The 19942-nt window shown below is 41.1% G+C and overlaps 1 protein-coding gene across 2 annotated transcripts in view; it reads right to left on the bottom strand.

Moving 5' to 3' along the window:
- The window catches only part of LOC128645261 (uncharacterized), a 50089-nt gene that overhangs the window by 16309 nt on the left and 13838 nt on the right, over nucleotides 1-19942 (bottom strand). For both annotated transcript variants that reach the window (XM_053698112.1, XM_053698113.1), the window contains exons 2-3: nucleotides 12612-12683; nucleotides 11992-12092 (exon numbers count right to left, since the gene is read on the bottom strand). In XM_053698112.1, the coding sequence (XP_053554087.1) occupies nucleotides 11992-12092; nucleotides 12612-12683 (173 nt within the window). The remainder of the gene's footprint in view (nucleotides 1-11991; nucleotides 12093-12611; nucleotides 12684-19942) is intronic.

Below are 19942 nucleotides of genomic sequence, written 5' to 3'. Positions count from 1 at the left end.
CTTCAAGCCAGGCCCGAATAAGGTCTGCCCCTTGAAAGGAATGTTGAGTAATTTAGAAGTCACGTCAGCTGACCAGGATTTAAGCCATAGCGCCCTACGCGCCTGGATGGCGAATCCAGAATTCTTAGCCGTTAGTTTAGTCAAATGAACAAAGGCATCAGAAACAAATGAGTTAGCTAGCTTAAGCGTTCTAAGCTTGTCAATTTCATTCAATGGAGCTGTCTGGATGGCCTCTTCCAGGGCCTCAAACCAGAAGGCTGCCGCAGCAGTGACAGGCGCAATGCATGCAAGGGGCTGTAAAATAAAACCTTGTTGAATAAACATTTTCTTAAGGTAACCCTCCAATTTTTTATCCATTGGATCTGAAAAAGCACAACTGTCCTCAACCGGGATAGTGGTACGCTTTGCTAAAGTAGAAACTGCTCCCTCCACCTTAGGGACCGTCTGCCATAAGTCCCGTGTAGTGGTGTCTATTGGAAAATTTTTTCTAAATATAGGAGGTGGGGAAAAGGGCACACCGGGTCTATCCCACTCCTTGCTAATAATTTCTGTAAGCCTTTTAGGTATAGGAAAAACGTCAGTACACACCGGTACCGCATAGTATCTATCCAGCCTACACAATTTCTCTGGAATTGCAACTGTGTTACAGTCATTCAGAGCAGCTAATACCTCCCCAAGCAATACGTGGAGGTTCTCAAGCTTAAATTTAAAATTAGAAATCTCTGAATCAGGTTTCCCCGAGTCAGAGATGTCACCCACAGACTGAAGCTCTCCGTCCTCATGTTCTGCATACTGTGACGCAGTATCAGACATGGCTCTAACAGTATTTGCGCGCTCTGTATCTCTCCTAACCCCAGAGCTATCGCGCTTGCCTCTTAATTCAGGCAATCTAGATAATACCTCTGACAGGGTATTATTCATGATTGCAGCCATGTCCTGCAAGGTAATCGCTATGGGCGTCCCTGATGTAATTGGCGCCATATTAGCGTGCGTCCCCTGAGCGGGAGGCGAAGGGTCTGACACGTGGGGAAAGTTAGTCGGCATAACTTCCGCCTCGACAGAACCCTCTGGTGATAATTCTTTTATAGATAAAGACTGATCTTTACTGTTTAAGGTGAAATCAATACATTTAGTACACATTCTCCTATGGAGCTCCACCATGGCTTTCAAACATAATGAACAAGTAGGTTCCTCTGTGTCAGACATGTTTAAACAGACTAGCAATGAGACTAGCAAGCTTGGAAAACACTTTAAAACAAGTTTACAAGCAATATAAAAAACGTTACTGCGCCTTTAAGAAACACAAATTTTCCCAAATTTTGAAATAACAGTGAAAAAATGCAGTTACACTAACGAAATTTTTACAGTGTATGTAATAAGTTAGCAGAGCATTGCACCCACTTGCAAATGGATGATTAACCCCTTAATACCAAAAACGTAATAACAAATGACAAAAACGTTTTTTAAACAGTCACAACAACTGCCACAGCTCTACTGTGGCTTTTTACCTCCCTCAATACGACTTTTGAAGCCTTTTGAGCCCTTCAGAGAAGTCCTGGATCATGCAGGAAGAAGCTGGATCTCTGTGTCTGTAATTTTTGCTGTGCAAACAAAACGCTAAAATAGGCCCCTCCCACTCATATTACAACAGTGGGAAGCCACAGGGAACTGTTTCTAGGCAAAATTCAAGCCAGCCATGTGGAAAAAACTAGGCCCCAATAAGTTTTATCACCAAACATATGTAAAAAACGATTAAACATGCCAGCAAACGTTTTAAAATACACTTTTATAAGAGTGAATCTCTATTAATAAGCCTGATACCAGTCGCTATCACTGCATTTAAGGCTTTACTTACATTACTTCGGTATCAGCAGCATTTTCTAGCAAATTCCAGCCCTAGAAAAATATTTGAGCTGCACATACCTTATTACAGGAAAACCTGCACGCTATTCCCCCTCTGAAGTTACCTCACTCCTCAGAATATGTGAGAACAGCAAAGGATCTTAGTTACTTCTGCTAAGATCATAGAAAACACAGGCAGATTCTTCTTCTAAATACTGCCTGAGATAAACAGTACACTCCGGTACCATTTAAAAATAACAAACTTTTGATTGAAGAAATAAACTAAGTATAAAACACCACAGTCCTCTTACGACCTCCATCTTAGTTGAGAGTTGCAAGAGAATGACTGGATATGGCAATGAGGGGAGGAGCTATATAGCAGCTCTGCTGTGGGTGATCCTCTTGCAACTTCCTGTTGGGAAGGAGAATATCCCACAAGTAATGGATGATCCGTGGACTGGATACACTTAACAAGAGAAATTAGAAAATTGCAAATGGTAATTTGAAATATTGAAGATTAAGTCATTTTTCGATAATAAAAAAACATAATTTATGCTTACCTGATAAATTCCTTTCTTCTGTTGTGTGATCAGTCCACGGGTCATCATTACTTCTGGGATATAACTCCTCCCCAACAGGAAATGCAAGAGGATTCACCCAGCAGAGCTGCATATAGCTCCTCCCCTCTACGTCAGTCCCAGTCATTCGACCAAGAATCAACGAGAAAGGAGTAACCAAGGGTGAAGTGGTGACTGGAGTATAATTTAAAAGATATTTACCTGCCTTAAAACAGGGCGGGCCGTGGACTGATCACACAACAGAAGAAAGGAATTTATCAGGTAAGCATAAATTATGTTTTCTTCTGTTATGTGTGATCAGTCCACGGGTCATCATTACTTCTGGGATACCAATACCAAAGCAAAAGTACACGGATGACGGGAGGGATAGGCAGGCTCATTATAGAGAAGGAACCACTGCCTGAAGAACCTTTCTCCCAAAAATAGCCTCCGAAGAAGCAAAAGTGTCAAATTTGTAAAATTTGGAAAAAGTATGAAGCGAAGACCAAGTTGCAGCCTTGCAAATCTGTTCAACAGAGGCCTCATTCTTAAAGGCCCAAGTGGAAGCCACAGCTCTAGTGGAGTGAGCTGTAATTCTTTCAGGAGGCTGCTGACCAGCAGTCTCATAGGCTAAACGTATTATGCTACGAAGCCAAAAAGAGAGAGAGGTAGCAGAAGCTTTTTGACCTCTCCTCTGTCCAGAATAAACGACAAACAGGGAAGAAGTTTGGCGAAAATCTTTAGTTGCCTGCAAGTAGAACTTGAGGGCACGAACTACATCCAGATTGTGTAGAAGACGTTCCTTCTTTGAAGAAGGATTTGGACACAAGGATGGAACAACAATCTCTTGATTGATATTCCTGTTAGTGACCACCTTAGGTAAGAACCCAGGTTTAGTACGCAGAACTACCTTGTCTGAGTGAAAAATCAGATAAGGAGAATCACAATGTAAGGCTGATAACTCAGAGACTCTTCGAGCCGAGGAAATAGCCATTAAAAACAGAACTTTCCAAGATAACAATTTTATATCAATGGAATGAAGGGGTTCAAATGGAACACCCTGTAAAACGTTAAGAACTAAGTTTAAACTCCATGGCGGAGCAACAGCTTTAAACACAGGCTTGATCCTAGCTAAAGCCTGACAAAAAGCCTGGACGTCTGGATTTTCTGACAGACGCCTGTGTAACAAGATGGACAGAGCTGAAATCTGTCCCTTTAATGAACTAGCTGATAAACCCTTTTCTAACCCTTCTTGTAGAAAGGACAATATCCTAGAGATCCTAACCTTACTCCATGAGTAATGTTTGGATTCGCACCAGTATAGGTATTTACGCCATATTTTATGGTAAATCTTTCTGGTAACAGGCTTCCTAGCCTGTATCAGGGTATCAATAACCGACTCAGAAAAACCACGTTTTGATAAAATCAAACGTTCAATTTCCAAGCAGTCAGCTTCAGAGAAGTTAGATTTTGATGTTTGAATGGACCCTGTATCAGAAGGTCCTGTCTTAGAGGTAGAGACCAAGGCGGACAGGATGACATGTCCACTAGATCTGCATACCAAGTCCTGCGTGGCCATGCAGGCGCTATTAGAATCACTGATGCTCTCTCCTGCTTGATTTTGGCAATCAATCGAGGAAGCAGCGGAAAGGGTGGAAACACATAAGCCATCCCGAAGTTCCAAGGTGCTGTCAAAGCATCTATCAGAACCGCTCCCGGATCCCTGGATCTGGACCCGTAGCGAGGAAGTTTGGCGTTCTGGCGAGACGCCATGAGATCTATCTCTGGTTTGCCCCAACGTCGAAGTATTTGGGCAAAGACCTCCGGATGAAGTTCCCACTCCCCCGGATGAAAAGTCTGGCGACTCAAGAAATCCGCCTCCCAGTTCTCCACTCCCGGGATGTGGATTGCTGACAGGTGGCAAGAGTGAAACTCTGCCCAGCGAATTATCTTTGATACTTCCACCATTGCTAGGGAGCTTCTTGTCCCTCCCTGATGGTTGATGTAAGCTACAGTCGTGATGTTGTCCGACTGAAACCTGATGAACCCCCGAGTTGTTAATTGGGGCCAAGCTAGAAGGGCATTGAGAACTGCTCTCAATTCCAGAATGTTTATTGGAAGGAGACTCTCCTCCTGATTCCATAGTCCCTGAGCCTTCAGAGAATTCCAGACAGCGCCCCAACCTAGTAGGCTGGCGTCTGTTGTTACAATTGTCCAGTCTGGCCTGCTGAATGGCATCCCCCTGGACAGGTGTGGCCGATGAAGCCACCATAGAAGAGAATTTCTGGTCTCTTGATTCAGATTCAGAGTAGGGGACAAATCTGAGTAATCCCCATTCCACTGACTTAGCATGCATAATTGCAGAGGTCTGAGGTGTAGGCGTGCAAAAGGTACTATGTCCATTGCCGCTACCATTAAGCCGATCACCTCCATGCATTGAGCTACTGACGGGTGTTGAATGGAATGAAGGACACGGCATGCATTTTGAAGCTTTGTTAACCTGTCCTCTGTCAGGTAAATCTTCATTTCTACAGAATCTATAAGAGTCCCCAAGAATGGAACTCTTGTGAGAGGAAAAAGAGAACTCTTCTTTTCGTTCACTTTCCATCCATGCGACCTTAGAAATGCCAGAACTAACTCTGTATGAGACTTGGCAGTTTGAAAGCTTGAAGCTTGTATTAGAATGTCGTCTAGGTATGGAGCTACCGAAATCCCTCGCGGTCTTAGTACCGCCAGAAGGGCACCCAGAACCTTTGTGAAGATTCTTGGAGCCGTAGCCAATCCGAATGGAAGAGCTACAAACTGGTAGTGCCTGTCTAAGAAGGCAAACCTTAGATACCGGTGATGATCTTTGTGGATCGGTATGTGAAGGTAAGCATCCTTTAAATCCACTGTGGTCATGTACTGACCCTCTTGGATCATGGGTAAGATTGTCCGAATAGTTTCCATTTTGAACGATGGAACTCTTAGGAATTTGTTTAGAATCTTTAAATCTAAGATTGGCCTGAAAGTTCCCTCTTTTTTGGGAACCACAAACAGGTTTGAGTAGAACCCTTGTCCTTGTTCCGACCGCGGAACCGGATGGATCACTCCCATTATTAACAGATCTTGTACGCAGCGTAGAAACGCTTCTTTCTTTATCTGGTTTGTTGACAACCTTGACAGATGAAATCTCCCTCTTGGGGGAGATAATTTGAAGTCTAGAAGGTATCCCTGAGATATGATCTCTAGTGCCCAGGGATCCTGAACATCTCTTGCCCAGGCCTGGGCGAAGAGAGAGAGTCTGCCCCCCACTAGATCCGGTCCCGGATCGGGGGCTCTCGGTTCATGCTGTCTTTGGGGCAGCAGCAGGTTTCCTGGCCTGCTTGCTCTTGTTCCAGGACTGGTTAGGCTTCCAGCCTTGCCTGTAACGAGCAACAGCTCCTTCCTGTTTTGGTGCAGTGGAGGTTGATGCTGCTCCTGTTTTGAAGTTCCGAAAGGGACGAAAATTAGACTGTCTAGCCTTAGCTTTGGCTTTGTCTTGAGGTAGGGCGTGGCCCTTACCTCCTGTAATGTCAGCGATAATCTCTTTCAAACCGGGCCCAAATAAAGACTGCCCCTTGAAAGGTATATTAAGTAATTTGGACTTAGAAGTAACATCAGCTGACCAGGATTTTAGCCACAGCGCCCTACGTGCCTGTATGGCGAATCCTGAGTTCTTAGCCGTAAGTTTGGTTAAATGTACTACGGCCTCCGAAATGAAGGAATTAGCTAGTTTAAGGACTCTAAGCCTGTCCGTAATGTCGTCTAGCGTAGATGAACTAAGGTTCTCTTCAAGCGACTCAATCCAAAATGCTGCCGCAGCCGTAATCGGCGCGATACATGCAAGGGGTTGTAATATAAAACCTTGTTGAACAAACATTTTCTTAAGGTAACCCTCTAATTTTTTATCCATTGGATCTGAGAAAGCACAGCTATCCTCCACCGGGATAGTGGTACGCTTAGCTAAAGTAGAAACTGCTCCCTCCACCTTGGGGACCGTTTGCCATAAGTCCCGAGTGGTGGTGTCTATTGGAAACATCTTTCTAAATATTGGAGGGGGTGAGAACGGCACACCGGGTCTATCCCACTCCTTAGTAACAATTTCAGTTAGTCTCTTAGGTATAGGAAAAACGTCAGTACTCGCCGGTACCGCAAAGTATTTATCCAACCTACACAGTTTCTCTGGTATTGCAACGGTGTTACAATCGTTGAGAGCTGCTAAGACCTCCCCTAGTAATACACGGAGGTTCTCCAATTTAAATTTAAAATTTGAAATATCTGAGTCCAATCTGTTTGGATCAGAACCGTCACCCACAGAATGAAGCTCTCCGTCCTCATGCTCTGCGAGCTGTGACGCAGTATCAGACATGGCCCTAGCATTGTCAGCGCACTCTGTTCTCACCCCAGAGTGATCACGCTTGCCTCTTAGTTCTGGTAATTTAGACAAAACTTCAGTCATAACAGTAGCCATATCTTGTAATGTTATCTGTAATGGCCGCCCAGATGTACTAGGCGCCAAAATATCACGCACCTCCCGGGCGGGAGATGCAGGTACTGCCGCGTGAGGCGAGTTAGTCGGCATAACTCTCCCCTCGCTGTTTGGTGAAATTTGTTCACATTGTACAGATTGACTTTTATTTAAAGTAGCATCAATACAGTTAGTACATAAATTTCTATTGGGCTCCACCTTGGCATTGGAACAAATGACACAGATATCTTCCTCTGAGTCAGACATGTTTAACACACTAGCAAAAAAAAAAAAAACTTACAACTTGGTTATAATCTTTTTTAGCAAAAAAACGTACTGTGCCTCAAAGAGGTACTAACGATTAAATGACAGTTGAAATAATGAACTGAAAAACAGTTATAGCATCAAACTTTAAAATAACAAAACTTTTAGCAAAGGTTTGTTCCCATTAGTAAAATAACAATAATTAAATTTGACATAAAAAATACAAAGCAACGTTTTTATTCACAGTCACTATAAGAATTCTCACAGCTCTGCTGAGAGAATTTACCTCCCTTCAAAGAAGTTTGAAGACCCCTGAGATCTATCAGAGATGAACCGGATCATGCAGGAAAAATAAAAGTAACTGACTGGTATTTTTTGATGCGTAGCAAAGAGCGCCAAAAACGGCCCCTCCCTCTCCCACACAGCAGTGAAGAGAAACGAAACTGTCACAATTAAAGCAAAAAAACTGCCAAGTGGAAAATAATGCCCAAATATTTATTCACACAGTACCTCAGCAATGTAAACGATTCTACATTCCAGCAAAAACGTTTAACATGATAAATAGTTATTAAAAAGGATTAGTGACCTTTAACAGAGTAGTTCCGGTGAAATACCATCCCCAGAATACTGAAGTGTATACATACATGTCATTTTAACGGTATGGCAGGATTTTCTCATCAATTCCATTCAGAAAATAAAAACTGCTACATACCTCAATGCAGATTCATCTGCCCGCTGTCCCCTGATCTGAAGCCTTTACCTCCCTCAGATGGCCGAGAACAGCAATATGATCTTAACTACTCCGGTTAAAATCATAGTAAAAAACTCTGACAGATTCTTCCTCAAACTCTGCCAGAGAAGTAATAACACGCTCCGGTGCTATTTTAAAATAACAAACTTTTGATTGAAGTCATAAAAACTAAGAATAATCACCATAGTCCTCTCACACATCCTATCTAGTCGTTGGGTGCAAGAGAATGACTGGGACTGACGTAGAGGGGAGGAGCTATATGCAGCTCTGCTGGGTGAATCCTCTTGCATTTCCTGTTGGGGAGGAGTTATATCCCAGAAGTAATGATGACCCGTGGACTGATCACACATAACAGAAGAAATGGTTGTTGCCATGGTTGGGGAATCTTAATAGATATGCGGGGTACTCAACCACCTGTCGCTATATTGTTTGTAACATTTTGACATGTCAAGTTTATGCTCATATTATTGTTGTACACATTTGTTATAAAATAACAATAAAATACTTTCCACATAATATGGAAGATCTGCTGGTATCTCAGCCTGATGTAGTAAGGTAGTTCTCCTTCCCAGACCCAGAAGTCAGCTCCCTTTACTAGCCTATGCAGCAAGGGAGAAGTGTTAAAATAGGATCTGCGTCTGTGATCAATATAGTTCCTTTTGAGGTAGGCCAAAGGGTCAGGGAGCTGTTATCAGTATAGAATACAAGAGTGTAGGTATTTCTCAATTGTTGTCCCATGTTTAGTGTTTAATGCTGAGCTAGCATCTGTCTTGTATTTGCTTAAGTCCAGAATGTCTGGGTAGGAGCTAGGGACAATAAAAACTCTGTCTGGTTGCGTGCAAGCTTTAGCTTTAAATTTCAACTCACGTTCAGCCCGAGCTTGATGTTCCCCAGCGATCGGCCACATCGCCGGGGATCAGTTTCTCAGAGTCCATAAAATAACTAGAGCTAGTACTCAACAGTGGAATGCTACCCATCTCACATTATTTGCTCCTCTGGATCGGCCACAGATTCTCATGAGGGAGTCAAAATGTCTCTCCATCTAGTAAGCCATCAGTTGTAGTAAGGACACTGCAATGATCTCCATCATGGAATGTTAGTAACTTTGCTGGTATCTATAAGCATTTCACTCATTGGTGATAGTCGGTAGTTTAGCCAGTATCGTATATTCCTTGCAGCTGGCTTAACTCAGTTTCCTTCTCAATTGATATTCACCACTTTTTGTGTAGGAAGGCACTTTTTGAATAAGATATTCAGTATAATAGTCTTGGATTCAGCAGAGCTTACTATTTCAGCGTCTTAACATGGCTGTGGTTCATACACGCCCCCAGCCTTTTTTTTTTTTTTTATATATTTAGTATATTTCATGCCACCATTTCACCGCCAACTGAGATCAAATAAAACAAAAAATTTTAACTTTCTCACTGAAATTATTTACAAAAAGCCTGTGCAATCATGGCACAAATGGTTATAAATGTTTCTCTGGGATCCCCTTTGTTCAGAATATGGCTTTGGCATTGCTTTTTGGTAATTAGAAGGCCGCTAAATGCAGCTGCACACCACACTTGTATTATGCCCACCAGTGAAGGGGTTAATTAGGTAGCTTGTAGGGTTAATTTTAGCTTTAGTGTATAGGTTACCCTCCCACCTGAAACAGCTCTCTTCCCTCCCCCACAATGGTCGCCCCCATCTTAAGTACTGGCAGACTTTCTAAAATAAAAAAGGCTTTTTTTTATATATTTTTTTTTTAAATATATTTTTTGCAATGTAGGATCTCCCCTTAACCCTCAACCTCCCTGATCCCCCCCTCAAACAGCTATCTAAACCTCCCCCCTTTACCTATTAGCCGCCATCTTAGGTACTGGCAGCTGTCTGTCAGTACCCAGTTTGCTATAATTTTATTTGGCAAATGAAAACTTTTTTTCTGTAGTGTAGCTGCCCCCCCCTCATTACCACACCCCCCTCATAGATCACTTTCCCACCCTCTACCCCACTTTCCACTATAGTAACCTACTTTCCCCTCCTCCCCCCCTTCCCACTCACTGCCGCTCTACACTTTTTTTTCTGTAGCGTAGTGGTCCAACCACTCCCACCTACCTCCAGCGATGGGCCGCCCACCCGCCTCCCTCCTTACGCTCCATCCCACCCACCAACAATTGGCACCACCGCTGTTGGAAGTGGCCCTCTTTGCATCGGTAACTCTGCAGCTCTATTTCTGCAGTGCCCCACTCATGGGGCATGCAGAAATAGAGCAATCTCGCTATGTTTAGCGAGATCGCGACAGAGAGAAGTCCAGGGTATGGCGTTGGTCGTTAATTGGATAAAGCATAGCAACACACTATTGTGGAAGGTCCACTTTTTACACTGTAAACTAAATTAGCTGTATATGGATGACGGTTAATTTAGTTTACAGCTGCCCTTGAAAAAGTCTGTGATAGAGCAGATGAAACACGTAGGAATTCAGCTACGGACATTCTGTTATCTTTTACCATCCTACCACTGTGAAACACTAAGAACTTACGGACCAACGGATACCCGCAGGGGATTGGGGACACGATTGCAACATATCGTACGACAGCTGCCAAGGAGACTGTGAATTTCCACAATAGTGTTTTTATGCTTTAGAGAAGTTTCATCTTGTAAGTGCAACATAGTTGTGTGTGTGTTTTAACATAATAAATTGTACTACTCTTGAGTCGGGATGCGCTTGTGTAATTATAGCTTTAAAAAAACAACCACACAACTGCCTGTTTACTCTCAGACTGGCAGCCAGTTTCTAAGATGGTAAAAGATTATGACGACCATTGGGAAGGGTGAGGGAAAAGAGCTGTTTGGGAGGGATCAGGGTGGTGGTAGTTGGGAGGATAATCACTGCACTCCAATACATTTTACAATTAACAGCTAACTGATTGACCCCTTCACTGCTGGGAATTTCAGAGGTATAGGGCTTTTTTTCATTGAAAGAGGGGATTATAGGCTTTATAACAAGGGGTCATAAGGGGTCTCTAGGTCATTTTGATGGACTACTTTAAGTGTTAACGTATTTAAATGTAAACAGCTTTTTTCTTGTCCAGTTAGCGGTTTTCTTGTATGATAGTTTAGCAGTGCAGGTTTAATATTTTCAGTTAGCAATTTCAAATTGCCCATGCACAAATCAGCATGTGAGAGTAGGAAAACATATTTAAGAGTCTATCATGATTGGAGAAACTTAACATATCAAAATTCATGCAAAAGGTGGGCGAAGCTTGGTGGCCATTTTCAGCTCCTAACAATAAATAATGAAATGTTTAATGTACTTCTTACAAGCCTATATAAGTGGGACCCAGTTGCAGGATGCTTCTATGGTATGTAACAATAAGTAATCAAAATTATGTATTGGGTCTAGACTGTCCCTTTAACAAAATACAGGCCCAAGACACAAATGCCCTTCAAATGGTGCCTCTTATTACTTTGTGGGCGTTAAAAACACAGTAGTATAGAGCCTAAAGTATATTATGGTCCTTTAAAAATGTCATGCTCTAATGGATTAGATTTTTTTTTTTTTTTACTATAATAGCATTAAAGTGACATGAAACCCAAAATGTTTCTTTTATTATTCAGATAGAGCATGCATTTTTAAATAACTTTCCAATTTACTTATTTTGTCAATTTTGCTTCATTCTCGTGATATCCTTTATTGAAGAAGTATCAATGCACTACTGGGAGCTAGCTGAGCATATCTGTAAGTCAATAACAGAAGGCATATATGTGCAGCCATTAACTAGCAGCAACAAGAAGCAAATTCTATACTAAAAGTAAATTGGAAAAGTTGCTTTTTCTGAATCATGAAAGAAAAAGTTTGGGTATCATATCCCTTAAAGTCTTGGACCCTCTTCTGCTCTCCTCCTACAACATATTCTATTGGTATATTTTCTTCCTTTCTATATCACGTCAGCACCTGCATTTTCTAGCATCTCTTAATGGCAGCCTAAACATCTTAAAGACATAGTTATTACTGTTATCACTAGATATTGACTATCCTTTAAGTCACTTAAAATTGAGATCACACACAGATTGTTTCCTGAAATATCTTATGCTGTTAATCAAACCTTTCTGTTGCCTCTCTCTGCAGATTGAGCACCTCAGATTTCACTTGTTCAAGATGGTCTTTTTCTGCTTGTACTTTATCAGACAACAAACGTACACATTTCTAGATGCCAAAAAAAGAAGAATATAATTACCAAAAAAGAAAAAAATAGAAAAGCACCATTATCCCCAATTATCTGTGATAGCCTGGATGAAAACCCTGCTCTAATAAAAACAAATGCTGACATTTAAGATTTAATTATCCCATTAAATTCAAAGTACATAATTAAACACTGGTAATTTAAAGGGATGTTCATTTCAGTATTTTCAGAAGCAGGTTTGCAATATATTTGTAGTAGCAAAAATGATTCTAGTAAAAGTTAAGAGTTTCAGCAGCATATGTGCACATATCTAGTGCATACCCTATGTACCCTAATTCAAACTCTGCCTGCTCAAGGAGTCTGACTAATGCAAGCATATTGCAAAACTGTATTCCTTTAAAATGGAAAAACTCTCATGCACATTTTGGGTTTTTTCCCTACTATATCATTTTATTTCTTCATTCATAAAACAAATATGTCAGTTAGTGAAAGTTACTGAATTACCTAATGCCATAATGCCACAAATAAGTGAAAGAACAGACCTCGAGTTCTGAACTAGTGAAGGAAAGAAGATCATCTTCATGCCCAGTGAGAAAGTTCTCTAAAACATCCATCTGATAAAAAACATAAGTAGGATATACGATATTTAATACCATACCAAATCATTTTATTTTTCAAAATCTAATAGTGACACAGTCTCCTAATTCAACAGTTTGTAGCACAACATAATGTCTCATTGTTAAAGAAATTATTTGCAGACAAAGCAGAAGTTACTCAGGTAACTTAAAAACTTAAATTATGCTTACCTGATAATTTTATTTTCTTCAGATGGAAAGAGTCCACATCTGCATTCATTACTTTTGGGAAATAAGAACCTGGCCACCAGGAGGAGGCAAAGACACCCCAGCCAAAGGCTTAAATACTCCTCCCACTCCCCTCATCCTCCAGTCATTCTACCGAGGAACAAGGAACAGAAGAAGAAATATCATGGTAAAAAGTTACTAGAAGAATAAAAATACAGACCCCCACAAAAAAAAAATGGGTGGGGAGCTGTGGACTCTTTCCACCAGAAGAAAATAAAATTATCAGGTAAGCATAATTTAAGTTTTTCTTCATAAATGGAAAGAGTCCACAGCTGTATTCATTACTTTTGCGAAAACAATACTCAAGCTATAGAGGGCACTGAATGCCAAGACGGGAGGGTACAAGAGGCAGCCCATTCTGAAGGCACCAGGCCTGAAACCACTACCCAACAAAACCCCGCTTTGTCCGAAGCCAAGAAAAATTGAAAGAAAAGGCCCCAAGGACCCACATATAGCCCGGAAGCCCAGCTAGAGACCGCAAAATCAGACTCAACTGAGCCAACAGTACTCCAGGAGATACTGTCGTCCAGCAGTCGGTCCCCAACCACACACCCCTCACTAGTGAAGGCAACACCAGCCCAAAAACTCCCAAAGGATTAGGGCAAGAAAGAACCAAAGGGAAACCGAAAGGTCACCACAAATTCCAAAAAAAAGAAGACCTTCCAGAACGAGCTTAGCTCACAAAGACCCAAATGGGTCCCGACAAACAAGGGGAGGCAATGCCCAGACCAAACAAAAACCACAAGATTTAGGACCGGGTATCAGAACAGAGAAAATTTTCCTCTCAACATAGTGTGACAGCACTTAAAAAGACAACTGAAGTCAGAGTCCTCAAAACATCAAAACTTAGAATACAGAAGTATTCAACACCTAATGCATGTAGCAGACCTAGACGAGGTAAACACCTGAGTCAAGAACACCCAGTCATCTTCAGGATGACACAGAAGGAAAATACTTGCTGAAAAGTAAAAAGCAGCCAAACAAGATATCAGATTGCAAAAAACTCTAAGACAGAGAGCACTCAGCGCCTCAACCGGCCCAGCCACACAGAACAGGCGCCAGGTGTCTGAACAAACCACGAGACAGAAGAACTAAACCCAAGCAGGACCAGCCTACAGACAGAGTCATAAATGTCAAGCTGCCTAAATCCTCCCTCAAAAGGGGAAGAGAAAAACAGACAAACATAGGACTAACATGTCCCGTAACTAATTTCCGCAGAAGTAAACAGCGAGGATCGATCCCAGAGAAAGTTCCTGAAGGAAACATAATAAAAAAATAAAAGATATCCTAACCGGATAAAAGAAAATATAAGGCAACCTGTAGGTTAAAAAAAGCAGGCATACCCGCAGGACTAGCCAAACGGAACCCTGATCTTCCAACAAAACTAGGAAGGATCTCAATAAACCGACAATCAGGAGATTATGTCATCCCCTCATGTCTAATTAGGTGAGCCATTCGAAGTAGAATATTGCGGATTCCTATATCCGTAGGATAGGGTCTTCTAATAACTCAAAAACGTGTCTGAGTAAAACGTGAAGACGCACTATCCTGTAACGAAAGGCACAACACTAAGGGACAGCTACACCCGCAGGGAACTGTATAGGCCTACCCAAGGTCGAGAGACCCGGTACAATAGGGAACGAGCACAAACGCAAATAAACAGCTGGACTTTGCAGACGCATAATCGCCAAAAATATGTGAAAGCGAAAACATGCTGCAACCTCCGGGGGGAACAAGCAGCCCTGCAAGGAGGGATAAACATAATCTGGGTTACCCGCACGTGTAGTAGTAGCGAGCAGTAGGGAACTCGCCTCTCAGAGGACAGAACCGCCAGAAGCGGATGGCTCAGCGGTCCCTTGATTCCCCGAGCCCGAGGAACAGGGCGCTCTAATACGGCATATAGAACATAACTGATTGACCTGTGTCAACGGGGCCAATTCGCATTCTTCACAAGTCAAAGAATCTGAAATTTGAACAGTCTCAGCATCAGAATCCTCCATAACTGGATAGAGAATATAATAATATGGACTTTAAGAAAACAAAATCTAAACGGCACCGGACACCCACAATGGCCGGGGAACTCACCACCTCCTATGAACCAGATACTGGCAGACCAGAATTTTTCCGTCGCCACATGGTCAGGAATGCGGAAATGGAAGACCAGATTGTAACAAGCCCAGTCACAAGGTGAACCATATAGTCCAAAAAAAGCGCGCCCAACCATAAGGTTGCGTCACTTCCAAAGGCCCTTATGTTCCAAGCCAGGAGCCCAGTAACACTACACATAAGCAGATTGAATAACATAACAAACATGATTAAAAAAAACCCTGTTCAATAATCCCCCTCAGGAGATATTAACCCTCGATTCCAAGATACTAAAGGAGCCTCACTGAGACCCAATAAATTATTTTATAAGTTCCGCAAGATAGCACTTTACAGGAAACAAATGAGTTACAGTACATTATGATTAAGTAAACCGTGGAACAGGAACACGGCCCTTCAAGTGTGACTAATAGTAGCAGCGTCTCCGCCTTGGTCTTGAGAGAAAAAACATAATTTATGTAAGAACTTACCTGATAAATTAATTTCTTTCATATTGGCAAGAGTCCATGAGCTAGTGACGTATGGGATATACAATTCTACCAGGAGGGGCAAAGTTTCCCAAACCTCAAAATGCCTATAAACAAACCCCTCACCACACCCACAATTCAGTTTAACGAATAGCCAAGAAGTGGGGTGATAAAGAAAGGAGTAAAAAGCATCAACAAAGGAATTTGGAAATAATTGTGCTTTATACAAAAAATCATAACCACGACAAAAAGGGTGGGCCTCATGGACTCTTGCCAATATGAAAGAAATAAATTTATCAGGTAAGTTCTTACATAAATTATGTTTTCTTTCATGTAATTGGCAAGAGTCCATGAGCTAGTGACGTATGGGATAGCAATACCCAAGATGTGGAACTCCACGCAAGAGTCAATAGAGAGGGAGGGATAAAAAATAAAAACAGCCATTTTTCGCTAAAAAAAATAATAATCCACAACCCAAAATATAAGTTAATTCTCATTAAATGAAAAGAAAAAAACTTAAAAAACATAAGCAGAAGAATCAAACTGAAACTTCTGCCTGAAGAACTTTACCAAAAACTGCTTTCGAAGAAGCGAATACATCAAAACGGTAGAATTTAGTAAATGTATGCAAAGAAGACCAGGTTGATACTTAAAGCCCACAAAGTGGAGACTGATCTAATAAAATGAGCTATAATTCTCTAAGGCGGGGCTTGACCCTACCCCAAATAAGCTTGATGAATCAAAAGCTTTAACCACGAAGCCAAGGAAACGGCAGAAGCCTTCTGACCTTTCATAGAACCAGAAAAGATAACAAATAGACTAGAAGTCTTCCTGAAAAGAAAACCATGAAAATAAGTCTTCCAAATTCGATAAATCTTTCTAGAAACAGATTTACAAGCCTGTAACATAGTATTAATCACTGAGTCAGAGAAACCTCTATGACTAAGCACTAGGCGTTCAATTTCCATACCTTCAAATTTAATTTAATGATTTGAAATCCTGATGGAAAAACGGACCTTGAGACAGAAGATCCAACCTTAATGGGTTGGCAACTGGACATCCAAACAAGATCCGCATACTAAAACCTGTGAGGCCATGCTGGAGCTATCAGCAATACAAACGACTGTTCCATGATGATTTTGGATATCACTCGTGGAAGAACTAGAGGCGGGAAAATATAAGCAGGTTGGTAACACCAAGGAAGTGTCAACGCATCCACTGCTTCCGCCTGAAGATCCCTGGACCTGGACAGGTACCTGGGAAGTTTCTTGTTTAGATGAGAAGCCATCAGATCTATTTCTGGAAGATCCCACATCTGAACAATCTGAGAAAACACCTCTGGATGGAGAGACCACTCCCCCGGATGTAAAGTCTGATGGCTGAGATAATCCGCTTCCCAATTGTCTACACCTGGGATATGTACCACAGAAATAAGACAAGAGCTGGATTCCACCCAAGAAAGTATTCAAGATACTTCTTTCATAGCTAGGGGACTGTGAGTCCCACCCTGATGATTGGCATATACCACAGCTGTGATATTGTCTGTCTGAAAGCAAATGAATGGTTCTCTCTTCAACAGAGGTCAAGCCTGAAGAGCCCTAACAATTGCACGGAGTTCCAAAATATTGATTGGTATTCTCGCCTCTTGAGATTTCCAAACCCCTTGTGCTCCCAGAGATCCCCAAACAGCTCCCCAACCTGAAAAGACTTGCATTTGTTGTGATCACAGTTCAGGCTAGATGAACCAAAGAGGCCCCTAGAACTATACGATGGTGATCTAACCACCAAGTCAGAGATAGTCGAACTTTGGGATTTAAGGATATTAATTGTGATATCCATGTATAATCCCAGCACGGTCTTATATGAAAATGAGCAAAGAGAATCGCGTCCAATGCTGCAGTCATGAGACCTAAAACTTCCATGCACATAGCTACTGAAGTGAATAATAGAGACTGAAGGTTCCGACAAGCTGAAACCAATTTAAATTGTCTCTTGTCTGTTAGAGTCATGGATACTGATTCTATCTGGAAACCTAAAAAGGTGACCCTTGTCTGAGGAATCAAGGAACTTTTTGGTAAATTGATCCTCCAACCATGTCTATGAAGAAACAACAATAGTTGATTCATGTGAGATTCTGCAGAACGTAAAGACTGAGCAAGTACCAAGATATCGTCCAAATAAGTAAACACTGCAACACCCCGCTCTCTGATAACAGAGAGGACACCGAGAACCTTTGAAACGATTCCTAGAGCTGTCGCTAGGCCAAAAAGGAAGAGCAACAAATTGGTAATGCTTGTCTAAAAAAGAGAATCTCAGAAACTGATAGCAATCTGGATGAATCGGAATATGAAGATAAGCATCCTGGAAGTCTATTGTGGGCATATAATGCTGAACAAAAGGCAGAATAGACCTTATAGTCACCATTTTGAAAGTTGGTACTCTTACATATCGATTAAAAAATTTTAGATCCAAAACTGGTCTGAATGAATTTTCTTCCTTTGGGACAATGAATAGTTTTGAAAAAAAACCCAGACCCTGTTCCTGAAACGGAACTGGCATAATTACCCCAGATAACTCCAGGTCTGAAACACACTTCAGGAAAGCCTGAGCCTTTACTGGGTTTGCTGGAATGCGTGAGAGAGAAAAAAATCTTCTCACAGGTGGTCTTACTGTGAATCCTATTCTGTACCCCTGAGAGACAATATTCTGAATCCAATGATTTTGGACCGAATTGATTCAAACATCTTAGAAAAATCTTAATCTGCCCCCTACCAGATGAGCTGGAATAAGAGCCGCACCTTCATGTGGACTTGGGGGCTGTCTTTGATCTCTTAAATGGCTTGGATTTATTCCAATTTGAAGAAGGCTTCCAATTGGAAACAGATTCCTTGGGGAAGAATTAGATTTCTGTTCCTTATTTAAGAACGAAAACGGTTAGAAGTTTAGATTTACCCTTAGATCTTTATCTTGAGGCAAAAAAACTCCCTCCCCCTCAGTGACAGTTGAAATTATTGAATCCAACTGTGATAGCAATCTGGACTTAGAAGTCATATCAGCATTCCAAGATTTAAGCCACAAAGCTCTTCTAGCTAAAATAGCTAAAGACATAGATTTAACATCAATTTTGATAATATCCAAAAATGGCATCACAAATGAAATTATTAGCATGTTGAATCAAGTTAACAATGCTAGACAAATCATGATCCGATACTTGTTGCGCTAAAGTTTCCAACCAAAAGGTTGAAGCAGCTGCAACAACAGCCAAAGAAATTGCAGGCCTAAGAAAAAGACCTGAAAATAAATAAACTTTCATTAGATAAGATACAAGTTTCCAATCTAAAGGATCTTAAAAGAAATACTATCTTCCATAGGAATAGTAGTACGTTTAGCAAGAGTAGAGATAGCCCCATCAACTTTAGGGATCTTTTCCCAAAACTCCAATCTAACTGCTGGCAAAGAATACAATTTTTAAAACCTTAAAGAAGGAATAAAAGAAGTACCAGGCCTATTCCATTCCTTAGAAAACATATCAGAAATAGCATCAGGAAAAACCACAGGAGGTTTATAAACAAAATTTAAACAAATATCAAGAGGACTAGTCTCTTCAATATCCAATATAATCAACACTTCTTTAACAAAGAACGAATGTAGTCCATTTAAAATAAATAAGTAGATTTGTCAGTGTCAATATCTGAGGGAGGATCTTCTGAATCAGATAGATCCTCATCAGAGGAGGATAATTCACTAATTCAGGTCATTCGAAATTTCATCAACTTTATGAGAAGTTTTAAAAGACCTTTACATTTATTACAAGGCGGAATGGCAGACAAAGCCTTCTGAATAGAATCAGCAATAAATTCTTATAAATTCACAGGTATATCTAGTACATTAGATGTTAAAAGAACAGCAACAGATAATGTACTATTACTGATGGACACATTCTCTGCATGTAAAAGTTTATCATGACAAATTATTACAAACCACAGCTGGAGATATAATCTCAACAAGATTACAACAAATGTATTTCGCTTTGGTAGAACTGTTATCAGTCAGCAGGATTCCAGCAGTGATTTCTGAGACAGGATCAGATTGAGACATCTTGCAAATGTAAGAGAAAAAAAAACAACATATAAAGCAAAATTATCAATTTCCTTACATGGCAGTTTCAGGAATGGGAAAAAAATGCAAACAGCATAGCCCTCTGATAGAGAAAAAAGGCAAGAGGCATATAGGAATGGGGTTTAAAATAATGAAAATATTTGGCGCCAAGTATGACGCACAAACAGAGAATTTTTTTTTTGGCACTAACAACATCCGGAAATGACACACTCGCGTCATTGAAGACGCAACCTTGTGAAAGGACTCAGCGTCGACAAAGACGCCAGAAATGACGAATTTGCGTCATCGAACGTAACTTCGCACCAAAAAAATCTTGCGCCA

The sequence above is a fragment of the Bombina bombina genome, chromosome 1, assembly GCF_027579735.1.
Source record: "Bombina bombina isolate aBomBom1 chromosome 1, aBomBom1.pri, whole genome shotgun sequence".
Taxonomy (NCBI): Eukaryota; Metazoa; Chordata; class Amphibia; order Anura; family Bombinatoridae; genus Bombina; species Bombina bombina.
This window is presented reverse-complemented; position numbering and strand designations above follow the sequence as displayed.